Source organism: Diorhabda sublineata, chromosome 11 (assembly GCF_026230105.1).
Source record: "Diorhabda sublineata isolate icDioSubl1.1 chromosome 11, icDioSubl1.1, whole genome shotgun sequence".
Classification (NCBI taxonomy): domain Eukaryota; kingdom Metazoa; phylum Arthropoda; class Insecta; order Coleoptera; family Chrysomelidae; genus Diorhabda; species Diorhabda sublineata.
Window position 1 is genome coordinate 6,575,900 of NC_079484.1, and position 13,533 is coordinate 6,589,432.

The 13,533-nt window shown below is 31.7% G+C and overlaps 1 protein-coding gene across 1 annotated transcript in view; it reads left to right on the forward strand.

The window, feature by feature from the left end:
• The window catches only part of LOC130450431 (axoneme-associated protein mst101(2)-like), a 35,019-nt gene extending 30,553 nt beyond the window's left edge, over positions 1-4,466 (forward strand). Inside the window, exon 2 of the mRNA XM_056788804.1 lies at positions 2,768-4,466. Within this exon, the coding sequence (XP_056644782.1) occupies positions 2,768-4,466 (1,699 nt within the window). The remainder of the gene's footprint in view (positions 1-2,767) is intronic.
• The last annotated feature ends 9,067 nt before the right edge of the window (positions 4,467-13,533 follow it).

Sequence of the window (13,533 nt, forward strand, 5' to 3'; positions counted from 1 at the left end):
TAGAGCTCCCAGGAGTGGTGCCTAACCTAACCTAACTTAACCTAACCTAACCAAATCATCCGTATCCAATTGCCACGGATATTAGTCACTCTTGTAACGTTGTGCATTATCACCAGCTTAGAATAAGAGTCAGAGAATAAATTACGAGATATTATCATCAATTCATTATTATTACGGTTATTCTTACAATCAAAGTATTTATTAATAAATTTTTTGTACAATTCGTTCTAAATAAATGAAAAAAATATCTGTAGGTCGCATTTATCCGTGGTATGATATTTGTCCGAGGACAAAGACACGGATGAAGGTTCATTCGGCTCAATTCTTTAAAAATGCCCGTGCCTCTATGGTTGAAATTAGAGTTACGGATTTTTCCGTGGAGAGTGCCAATAGACACTTCGTTACGTGGCTGTAGCACAACGCCGACTGACGCCCGAAGGCCCGCGTAGCGTTTGCACGGAGTGATCGGAGGTTGAAAATAAACGGCCCTCGTAGTAGAAACTCCTAAACTGAACACTTAACCATTTTTAAGCTAAAAACTGAACGTTGAATATCTATTTATAAAATATGATAAATATTACCATAAGTGTTAATTCTTTACTTTTTTAAGTCCATGATTCATTCAAATTTTCGAGAATTTTTCTACCCTTGATTGCTTAAATTGACCGGACTAATAATTAATTTTAAGATGTAGATAGCACGGACTGAATTCCACTAACTTAATCAACATAATTAATCAAATAATCATAAAATAGTAATATTTCTAGTACTTAATAGTATGACCAAATGATTTATCTATTCTAATGATCGTCCAAGGGTAGGAATATTTTACTTAACGTAGCTCGTATTGTATCATTTGATTATAAATTGTAGTTAAATTATGATTACATACAGATTTTATTGTATATTTGGTATTTTAATGGGGCATCTTCCACAAAAAACGAAATTTTGTGATATATCACGAGTTTTCATAATGCTTCATATAAATATAGTGGCAATGCATTCGTTTTTGATGAAATTATTGTTTGAAATAGAAGATGTACTAAAACCAGGATTCCTCATGTTTTACACCATTTGCTACTTGTTTTATTTCATTACAATTTATACTTTGTTGAAAAAAAGGAGAAAATGGCTGAATATTATCAAGAGATTCAAGTTTATTGAACAACATTTGGGACATATACCAACATCTAAAACAATTTTAATCTTTCATTTACTCAATTTAACTTTCAATGGTTCAATGGGAATAATAGTTGCAGCTGTTTTAGTTAAAGCGTTAAATGGGAATTGGTGTGAGGCTATATGTGCATTTCACATAGTATCAAATATTATTTTTATTGGTCAAATATTTGTTGAAACCATACATAATATAAAAATAAGATTGGATCAGCTATACGAAATAATGAAAACAAATATAAAACTTGCGGAACATCTTCCAAATCAATCATTTAATATTAAGGAAATAAAAATAGTTTATACAAACATTTATTTTCTGGTGGATGATGTTAACAATTACTTAGGTTTGCTGTTGTTGGGAAAATGGTCCATATGGTTTGTTGATACAATGATCAGATATTATTTTATACTTTGTATGTATTTCGGTCAATTGGATAAACCCAAATCTTTTTATTTCTTGATTTTCATACATCTACCAATCCACACTGTAAGTATAAGATGATAATCATACGGTTTCCGAAACATAACTTTTGTATATCACCGCATACATATTGATATGATGAGATCTTGCATTATTATTTTATTATTAAGGTATAAATCTATTTGGTATTTGTTAAAAAAATATTTTTCTTCGTCCACGCACATATGTATATATATGATAGATTTATGTTTCTAAATCTTCTTGATTTTAGGTTATTTCAAGGTTTCAAAATTAAGTTTTTCAATAATTTTTAAAAGATAAAATTGACGTTTCGAGACTTTATCAAAATATGATATTGACTCTGACAATTTGCTTATTTATATTGATCTTTATCATGAATATCAAAATAAGGATAAAATCAACTTAGAACGATGTTCTAATAAGAAAAATTAATTTTTTCTCCAGTCCTTACATCTCAAATATATAGCGTAGTCAATTTAATTATTTGTAGTTTTATTAGAATTTACAAAATAGATAAATTTTACTTAAAAAGACCTAAATAATTTAAGTAAAATTTATAGCTCTATCTCGTAAATTTTAATAAAACTACAAATAATTAAATTGACTACTGCTATATATTTGAGATGTAAGGACTAAAGAAAAAATTAATTTTTCTTATTAGAACATCGTTCTAAGTTGATTTTATCCTTATTTTGATATTCATGATAAAGATCAATATGAATAAGCAAATTTTTCTTATCAGAACATTTTTTATTTTGATTTTATTCTTATTTATTAATTTTTATGTTGATATTGATTAATATAAATACTCAAATTGTCTGTGTCAATATCATATTTTGATAAAGACTTAAAGAAAAGTCGAAATGTAAAATTTTATCTATCAAAAATTATTAAAAAAACTAATTTTGAAACAGAAGATGCCTAAAATCAAGAAGATTTAGAAACATAAACATATCAAAGAGTCTAAGAAATAAGAAATTTATATGATAGATGTTACAAGATTTCCATCCTTAGAAACTAAATTTCACAAAAATATTTCCGCCCTTTTATGGAAAGGTATGGTTAGCATAAAAAAAATATGAAACATTTTTAGCCCAAACAGAATAAACAGTAGCAATTACTGGTCTGCATTCAATTATAATCCAATAGGCAAAAGAAAAAGAAGGAAACCTGTAAGGACATAAAGAAGATCTGTCGAGAAGGAGCTGCAGCAGTTAAGCTCTTGGAAAGAGGCTACAGGAATAGCCAAAAACAGAAGAAAATAAAGAGCCCTCATCAAGAAAATTGGACGGAGCCCAGAAAACAACGCATGTGGATAGGCAATAGGCAAAAGAAAAAAAAGGAAATCTGTAAGAACATAAAGAAGATCTGTCGAGAAAGAGCTGCAACAGTTAAGCTCTTGGAAAGAGGCTACAGGAATAGCCAAAAACAGAAGAAAATAAAGAGCCCTCATCAAGAAAATTGGACGGAGCCCAGAAAACAACGCATGTGGATAGGCAATAGGCAAAAGAAAAAAAAGGAAATCTGTAAGAACATAAAGAAGATCTGTCGAGAAGGAGCTGCAGCAGTTAAGCTCTTGGAAAGAGGCTACAGGAATAGCCAAAAACAGAAGAAAATAAAGAGCCCTCATCAAGAAAATTGGACGGAGCCCAGAAAACAACGCATGTGGATAGGCAATAGGCAAAAGAAAAAAAAGGAAATCTGTAAGAACATAAAGAAGATCTGTCGAGAAAGAGCTGCAACAGTTAAGCTCTTGGAAAGAGGCTACAGGAATAGCCAAAAACAGAAGAAAATAAAGAGCCCTCATCAAGAAAATTGGACGGAGCCCAGAAAACAACGCATGTGGATAGGCAATAGGCAAAAGAAAAAAAAGGAAATCTGTAAGAACATAAAGAAGATCTGTCGAGAAAGAGCTGCAACAGTTAAGCTCTTGGAAAGAGGCTACAGGAATAGCCAAAAACAGAAGAAAATAAAGAGCCCTCATCAAGAAAATTGGACGGAGCCCAGAAAACAACGCATGTGGATAGGCAATAGGCAAAAGAAAAAGAAGGAAATCTGTAAGAACATAAAGAAGATCTGTCGAGAAAGAGCTGCAACAGTTAAGCTCTTGGAAAGAGGCTACAGGAATAGCCAAAAACAGAAGAAAATAAAGAGCCCTCATCAAGAAAATTGGACGGAGCCCAGAAAACAACGCATGTGGATAGGCAATAGGCAAAAGAAAAAGAAGGAAATCTGTAAGAACATAAAGAAGATCTGTCGAGAAGGAGCTGCAGCAGTTAAGCTCTTGGAAAGAGGCTACAGGAATAACCAAAAACAGAAGAAAATAAAGAGCCCTCATCAAGAACATTGGACGGAGCCCAGAAAACAACGCATGTGGATAGGCAATAGGCAAAAGAAAAAGAAGGAAACCTGTAAGGACATAAAGAAGATCTGTCGAGAAAGAGCTGCAACAGTTAAGCTCTTGGAAAGAGGCTACAGGAATAGCCAAAAACAGAAGAAAATAAAGAGCCCTCATCAAGAAAATTGGACGGAGCCCAGAAAACAACGCATGTGGATAGGCAATAGGCAAAAGAAAAAAAAGGAAATCTGTAAGAACATAAAGAAGATCTGTCGAGAAAGAGCTGCAACAGTTAAGCTCTTGGAAAGAGGCTACAGGAATAGCCAAAAACAGAAGAAAATAAAGAGCCCTCATCAAGAACATTGGACGGAGCCCAGAAAACAACGCATGTGGATAGGCAATAGGCAAAAGAAAAAGAAGGAAATCTGTAAGAACATAAAGAAGATCTGTCGAGAAAGAGCTGCAACAGTTAAGCTCTTGGAAAGAGGCTACAGGAATAGCCAAAAATAGAAGAAAATAAAGAGCCCTCATCAAGAACATTGGACGGAGCCCAGAAAACAACGCATGTGGATAGGCAATAGGCAAAAGAAAAAGAAGGAAACCTGTAAGGACATAAAGAAGATCTGTCGAGAAGGAGCTGCAACAGTTAAACTCTTGGAAAGAGGCTACAGGAATAACCAAAAACAGAAGAAAATAAAGAACCTACACAAACAACGCATGTGGATAGCAACCTCATCGTTTTGTCCCTCATCTCCCGTCTTCTATCTAATATTTTTTTCTACTGCCTTAAGGAAAAAATACTGTCTATTAAAACTAGAGCATTCGTCGTAGCGGTGGGAACAGAAAGAATCCTGAACTCATCCGTAAAAATTACTAACAGCTACTTCGTTTTTTTAAGGTCTCTTTAATATGAAATGTATAGCCCTTAAGTAATTTCTTCTCCCTAGTACAATATCGTTTCTTTTTATTAAAATAAACTTTCTCGAATGCTTTTTCCAGCGAAAATCCATTTATTTTAACACTTTCCATAATGTGCTTCAACTCATTTCAGGGTAATCCTTATCTCGAACCGTGACAAGAACTTTGTCTATTGTCGGAAATTCTTTTCTAAAGAAGAACGCATGCACTTTCCTTCGAAGTCTTTCCTCCAAATGATTTTCTATTTGAAATTTTGGTTTTCCTCACCTAAAACGTTTGAAACTCGCCACATTTGTCTTCTTTAATAATATTAGATTTTCCAACACAAACTCCTTACTATGAACAAAATACTTTAGGCTTGGGATTGGAACATTTCTTACTTTTATTGGCAAATAGATTCTTATAGATTTTTTGATATGGCTATGTAATCTCTAATACTCTGGGCTTACGACCAGCCCAAACTTTTTGTATTGTTTTGTGCGGCAAATGGTTATAAAAGATCAATAAAATCTCGAAAGCTAGGTCTTAATACCCTCTCATAAATAAAAATAGACTATTACTTCCTCTCATAGGACTAGTAGTTTTATCAAGCAAATCAAAATAAACTAATTTTTACCCTTAAAAACTTTCCCTATTTCCCGATCTCAGATCGACCGTAGATTATTGTTTCATTCATTTTTGTTAAATTGTCTTCCTCTACCAATAGGTTTTCATCCTACTACTATTTTCTTTCATTATCCAATTTCAAGGCTTTAGCTTTAGAGATCAATTTTGGTACTAATCGAAAATCTAAAGCATTAAAAGATTAAAATTTACGGGTAATAATTGCAAAAATTGCATCTTTAATACTATTTGTCTGTTGTTTTGTTAATTTGTTCTAATTTTGATTAAATTGTTCAAAATATTGATCAATATTTAATATATTAAAAATTAATAAAAGCGATATAAATATATAAAGAAAATTACTATTAAATTTCTGAGTTTTGATTAAATTTTCGGTAGTAGAAAAATTATTGTATGCAATTCGTGTGATTTTTTGACTCTACGATTGTCGCAATTTGTTTAAAAAAGTCTACTTTATACAATTTATATATGAATAACTATTTTAATCACGTAATGTCTCATTTTGACTAAAACTAATCTTTCGGAATCTGAAAAATTTTTAAAAGATACTCCGGTATTTTCACGTGAAAATTTTCGATTCAAAATTAGGATGCTTATTCGGTATTAAGACAAAATAAAAAAACATTGTTTTGGGGGACATAAGAACGAGAAAAACAAAAAACCAAAAACTATTTTTTAACATAAATGTTGAGGTTATGTTATAAATGTGCGAATACACAAGTTGTAGAATACTTTATTAACTACAACTTTTTACCCTTAAAAATTCTCTCCCTTCCAACTTCTGACCCCAGATGGACCGTAATTTTTCTTCAGTTTTTGTTATATTTTCTTTCTTTCCCAATAGTTTTCATTCTAGTATTATTTTTGACCATTTTCAAGGAGCAATTATGCTTATGCAATATCAGTATTATTTATTGATGCTTGTACAATAAAATTTCTGATGATTTTTTAGCATGTGATACTGAAAACGATCGTCTATGCTGACGATGCCGAGAAGGCTGGAAAACGACTACAAACTCTTTGTACCATTCTATATACCAAAAGTTCAAACAAGCGATTGAAAGAAGACCTAAAGAATCTTCTGTACTTCATGAAAGGTTTACCTTTGAAGTTTTCCCTCGATGGATACATTTGCCTAAACAAAGATATACTAATCAGCTTAATGAGCGAAGCGACATCCTATTTTATAATTCTGTTACAATTTGTTATAAGTATGGATCACTAATATTTATAATTTGTATAAATGAAACGAAATTTCTAAATAAATAAAAGTCAGATATGAATAATTTATCAAAATTAGAAATTCCATGAAAGTAATAATAACAATTTTTATCACTACGTTCTCAGTATATAAACAATTTAACACTTTGTAGAACAGCCTCTGTCTCGTCTTAACGCTGGCGTTCTGTATGAAAAACTTATTTTTAAATTGAAATTATTGCTAAAGTCTTTAGGTATAGCGTCTCAAATTGATTGCAGCTTACTAACAAGTTAAGTTTCAACTGTCTAAACATTTTAGCCCAAACGTGCTAAATGCAATTTATGTCTGGTAAATACGGTGGCCATTCTTGTAATCCCGTGATAATCTACAAGTTCGCTTGCAATTCTCGCACATTGGGGTCTAGCATTATCATCACTTAAAACAAATTCGTTAATTACCGCACCACAAAATTTCTGAATCAGTCCATTATAGCAAATCCATTTACTGACACAAATTGTGTCGCCTCCAAAAAGAATGATTGAGGCCAATCAATGTTCATTATGTCGTTGAATGTGTTCGATTGCTCAACGATATCTACATGCACGCTCTTTTGATTATTTGACAAGAAATCACCCTTTCAGTAGCTATTAATCCTTGACGCGTGTATAAGATGTGGCTCTTCCTCGTCATTCTCCGTGTGTGTGCAATTGTAGAATAATTTTAATTTAAAAAAACACCAGTATAAGTAAAGGTAGTCCTTAAAAGGTAACCTGTCGCAATCAATATTTACAATCGATTATTTCATCACTAACATTTTCTTCTTCTTCGATTATATTATCTACTACTACTTATCGGTTATCTAATTACCGTCATTGCACGATTTTCTACAATTTCATCAATTTAATATTCTTTGGATTTCTGTTTAAGAAGGGAATACAAAGAACACAGTTCTTTTTTCACAGAACCAGGATGGGTCTTCATATTCTTTGAATTCAGTAAATATTTTTTCAACCACGCATTTTTTCTAAAATTCTGGAGTGATAACTTGCATTATCCATTACTATTATTATTCGAACCATTCTTTAAAGACATCAGATTTCATGTCCTTATGGTAGTCGCCGTTACGAGTAGATCAAAAGTCAATAAACCACCTTTAGCAAAACCGTTTAAGCCGACGATTTGTACTATTATCAGTCTGCGCCCCTTTTTTGATGGTGTCTCTCGTTGATTCATTTTTCATCTTAATAAAACATATTTCTTGTTTGGTTTCTCATTTTTCTCATAGTCCTTAGGTAATTTCTTCTCCATACAGCAATTTTTCCAGTTAAAACCTCTTTCTTTTCAAAAATTCCCAAGTGTACTTCGACTCATTTCAAAGTAATCCTTATCATCTCGAACTTTAACAAAAACTTTGTGTATAGAAGGAAATTTTTCTGATGGTTATAGATTAGCTCAGTTACCTTTATGAAAATCTTATCAAAATGATTTTGTAATAAAATTTAAAATGGCCGTTTTGGATTAGTAAATTCTCTTACTCTCTCGTACATAAAAAGACTATAACCAAAATTATTTTTCAGTTTTCTACCTATCCTAAAAATGGCGGCTCGTTTTTCCAAACACCCTGTATAACTTCCTACAGGCTGAAAGCATCATTTTAATGAAAGTCTTCTGAATAATTCATATCGATTAATCGATTTTTCTAATAATAATTAATAATATCATCGTTCCATCAATTTATTTTTCGTGATCTTCAATTTCACTAAAAAACACAATTAAACCTTAATTTTGTGGTACTCTCCCCAAGTGCTACGTAACCAATATAAAAGAGTCTTATAAATGAAAAAGAAGAATTGTACCTTATCATTTCTGAAACCTTTTTCCTTTGACAAATGGCAGCTTCAACTAAAATAACAGTACACAATATAATTACCGAAATGGTTTGTAAAACTTTAATAGAATCTGTCTGCCATATCGGTACTATTCCTATATAAAAAGCAATAACAAAGCAACTGAAATAAATATGTAAAAAAAAAGAGAATAAAATTTATACATAGAACGTTGAAACGATCTCAAAGAAGCCATTTTGACCCTCCACGAACCAGATAAATGCATTGTGAAAGAGAAAATACTTTGTGTATTGTAAACATAACCTCAAACATTTGCCTCAGCACCAAATCTTGATTATTAAAACTCACTTGTGAAATGTTATTCTTTAAAATATTATAGTCAGTAAAAGAGATCGTTTGGCATGTTCGACGTAAAAACGAAATGTTGGTGGAATTTATAAATATCAATTTTAATTAGTTTAAAACTTTACAAGGCCAATTCAATAGTTAGTTTGTTCTAATTACTTATATTTATCATAAGTTATCTCTATGACCACCATTTTGTATTAGCCCATGACCATCTGCACGTGTTAGTTTGTTACTTCAATATAAGTTACAAAAAAAAGATTGATTCAATTCATTCATTCAAATTTGTAGACCCCATGCCGAAAAATATTTCCTGATACTAATATATTTAAAACTATAACGTTTTTGCATCTCTGTTGAACACAATTTTAGTATAAACGAATATTGATAGATGTCATTTGTCAAAGTAGCTCATTTTTTAGTAATTGTTAACACGTTGACTGCCGTTTATAGACGATTTCATACACTGGTAAGTTAATAAGTTCTGATACACACGGTAGTTGACGTGTTAAATTAATATTTGTATTATTGACATCAATCCAAGTGACAAACTCTTGATAAAGAGATATATTAGATAAAAATATTTATAATACGATCCCTGATTTCTAAACTTTAAGTTTGGTTGTATAGAATTAAAATGTAAGTAAATTTTCTTTTTGGATATTCAATATTAAGTATCATAGTTTGATTTTATGTTTGGTTTCTTAAAAATGACTGTCCAACGGGACAAGTAACATTTTAACCAAATTTTTGAACATCCCTGTATATTGGTTTATTAATCTCGAACTAAGAACTTATCTAATTCGTAGATTCAAGTAAAAAACAATGATTCATTGTTAAAACGACCAAAATTTATCAATGTAGGAATTTATATAAACGAAAGCACATTTTAAAATATACAGGGTCATTCTTAAATTTTTACACTCTTATCGTTTCTATAATATACTCTGTTATTTAGGATAATTCAAAAGATATGAGCAGTTTAATAATAATTTTGCATTAACCTAGTTTCTGTAGAAAAAGTATGCGAATGCATTATTTTCACAAAAAATCAATAGATAAAATGAAAATTTTTGTAAGGTTAGGTTAGGTTTTTTGATAAAAATGATTTTTTTTCACAGAAACTCTTCCGCGCATGCGTCAATCATCATGACTTTTCACACACAGATAGATCAAAATGAGATCCATCGAACAAAGTTATGCATGGTTCGATATCTGTTAGCCTTCCTGAGATAATGGCCATTTCCGGTATCTCCGTAATATCAATAGTTTATGTATAGAGTTTTATGATGATCCTCGTGGGATGGATTATCATACTTTTACCGGTCTTATTAACATTTCTTCATAAATTTTTCATTCGAAAAATTCATTCCTACTACAAGTTTATGAAACCTTGAATTCCTTCGAACTACCCTGTATAACTTACAAAATCTTATTCAACAACAACAGAAAAGTCGAAAAAATGTAGAAATATAAGATTTGTTACACGTGTATACACTCTATACACCTGTATTTAAAAAAAATATATATTTTTTAGCATGAAACATTCCACTATTTTATTTTTATTAGCAAATGGTAAGAACCCAAAAAATGGGATACAATTAATAATTATTTTTCGAAAATCTACTTATTACAGATTCCGATTTCTATGTAGATTTAGACAAAGCGATTTATCCGCCGAACAACATCACCATGTCATGTGTCCCCTGATTTATAAACGCATTGTCTGTGAGACACTTTGATAAATTAAGCAAATTTCATATTTTATAGATTTTTTTATTTGGCAAGCAGTGTGCAATCAAATTGTCGTATTATTTTCTATCAACTGCTAGCGAAACATGAATAATGATGTCAAACAGTGGCGCGCGTACAAAATTTAATTTTCATTTAATCTAGAGATTTAAGTATAACTTTGTAACCTCATTTCTCCGGATTCTTCCTCAGGAAGTGGTATTCGGCCTCAGTTGAAGCATATAAATAACTGGTACTCAGATGGGGTGAACAATCAATATTAAATTGGACGCCACCAGCTTTTCAACGAGTGAATAAAATAAAGTGAAAAAGCTGGCAACACCTTCCGAATTAAATTAATAAAAAAAATTAAGCAAAATAAAATTATCCCAGGACACGATTATCCAAATTAGTATTTATTACTGTGAACAATAAAAAGCTGTTATAAATTAAAAACAACTCAGATTTATTATTACATTGAACATAAGACTTATAAAAGGTTGCAGCCCTCAATTGGAATCCCAGATATTCGAGTTGTATTCTTCTGGAGCACCGATTGAACCCTTCGTTGAACTCCCAACCTGGCAGCTGTAGAACTATGGGGCAAAAATAAAATGATAAAGAAAACGGGAACACAGATGGAAATACATAAATATTCGAAAGCTCGGGAATATATTAGAGTTAGTACACTTCGGTGTTTCATTGCCACATTCCCAATAAGAAAACGCCTCCCTCGTCGAAGCCATTATGAAGAGAGGGATTAAGATAGGGTGGTTTTGATATTTTTTTGTTCCAGCTTTCCATTTCCTCGGTGAAATTTCAAGGAGTAGGCAGATTGAAGCCTTGGAATCGGATCACTTCTTACCAATGAACGATTAACCATCCTATCCCCATCCCTCTCTTTATATATATGAATTTTTCAATTGATTATAACAAATATGTAACAGATCATTGTACATGCCAAAGAAACCGTTCGCCATAAGGAGACATTCTGAGGAAAATTATCATAAATTGTAATCACTGATAAAGCTGGTTTCGCGCGAGACGGTTTTATTAATTCCCACAATTTAGATTTATGGGCAGATGAAAATCTTGACGGTACAATTCAAACAAAGAATCAACATCAATTTTGTGTTAATGTATGTGCAGGTATAGTGGGTAATAATTTAGTAGGTCCCTTATTTTGACAATAACCTAAACGGTAAACAATACTTTGATTTCCCACCCATGTTATGTGATATTCCTCTAAAACATTCGTAGATACATATAGTTCATGCACGATGGAGCTCTCCCCATGGCCTAAATGAGGTAAAAAATCATCTTAATAACATTTTTCCTATTAGGTGGAATGATCGGGGTGTCCACTTGCATGAGACTACCTGGTTCCCCTGAATTAACTACAATGGACTCATCTGGGGATATCTTAAAAGCTTTATTCTGAAAAGATTCTGGAATTTTGGAATGCTTTTTAGCAGTTCAAAGAAATATCCTCTGCAGACTTCGGAAGTGTGTAGAAGTGTAAGGTACTCACTTCGAACGTTTTTTTTTTCGATTAGTTGTAGACTAACCAACAAAATTTTTCTACATTTCAATTTTTTCCTTATGTAAATAACACGAAGTTCGATAGTATGTAGTTCAATTAGAAATATTTGATGTTTGGTTTGAGTATTTTCAATGAATAATTACAATTTATGATATTTTTTTTCGGAATGTCTCTTTATGACGAACGGTTTCCTTAGCATGTACAACGATCTAAAAATCTACATATCTGCTTAACACACGATGGATCGATTTTTTTGCATCAAGTCCCTGTATAGTATATACACACTTTCTGACTATATATAAAAGAAAATTCACATTAAATGATATCTATTCAAGGCCGGATTAAGCTAGGGGCTTGGGGGGCTATAGCCCCGGGCCCCAGGTCCAAGAGGGCCCCATCATTTGGAAATCATTCTGTATTTGTTGATGTGTTGATACCACAAATCTAACGTATTGATATTATTTTGCGAATTTTTCCGGGTTTTCGAATTCCTTAAGGGGCCCCCGTCATTATTTTAGCCCCGGGCCCTATAAATCTTAATCCGGCCTTGTATCTATCGTTTTCATAAAGTTTTTTTTGTCTTTATATATGCTGCTAACAAGTGTCATATCATTTTTTCAATGGAATTTATATTTTTCAAACAATATTATCTGTTATGAATCAAGAAATTTTCTGCTCAAGATAAAATATTTAATATTTAACCAGTTGTTATTTCAAGACAGATTTATTTAAAAAGGTTATCTGTACGTGCGAGTTCAATCACAGTCAATAAAGAAAAAATAGTTCATTTGACCTGTTTGTCTGAAACATTCCTTTTAACAGTACCGACTTCGATTTATTGTAACATATGTTCAAATGAAATTTCTTCCAAAATCTAAGAAAAGACAAACATGTATAGTTCTTCCGATATCAATTGAAGATTATAAAAACCCTTGCCGACGATTTTGTTTGATCTACCATAGGCGTAGATACCTCATTTTATAAATTTTTATAAATACTTTTCAAAATATGTCTGCGAGAATTATTTATATTCATTTAAAGAAAGTTATGAATTAAATTAATCTCACCAAGCCACGCCAATGCTTATCGCAGACTGCAGGTCAAGAATATTTTGTTGAAATTGTGTTCATACGGATTCGGCCAATAGAAGTAAAAAGTGAAAACATTATTTTTTATTTCTTAATTTGGTATGTTCCTCGCGAAACTATCTTCTGCAATTGATATTGGAAGAACTATAAACGAAGTTTGGTGACGCAAGGTGAATCACCGCATATTTCTACGAGGAATGTTAGACTTCAGTCTAAGTATAAAAACTGCGGTGATTCTTCGTGTTCTTGTCGATCAAGATTGAAAAAAAACTTAATGAAC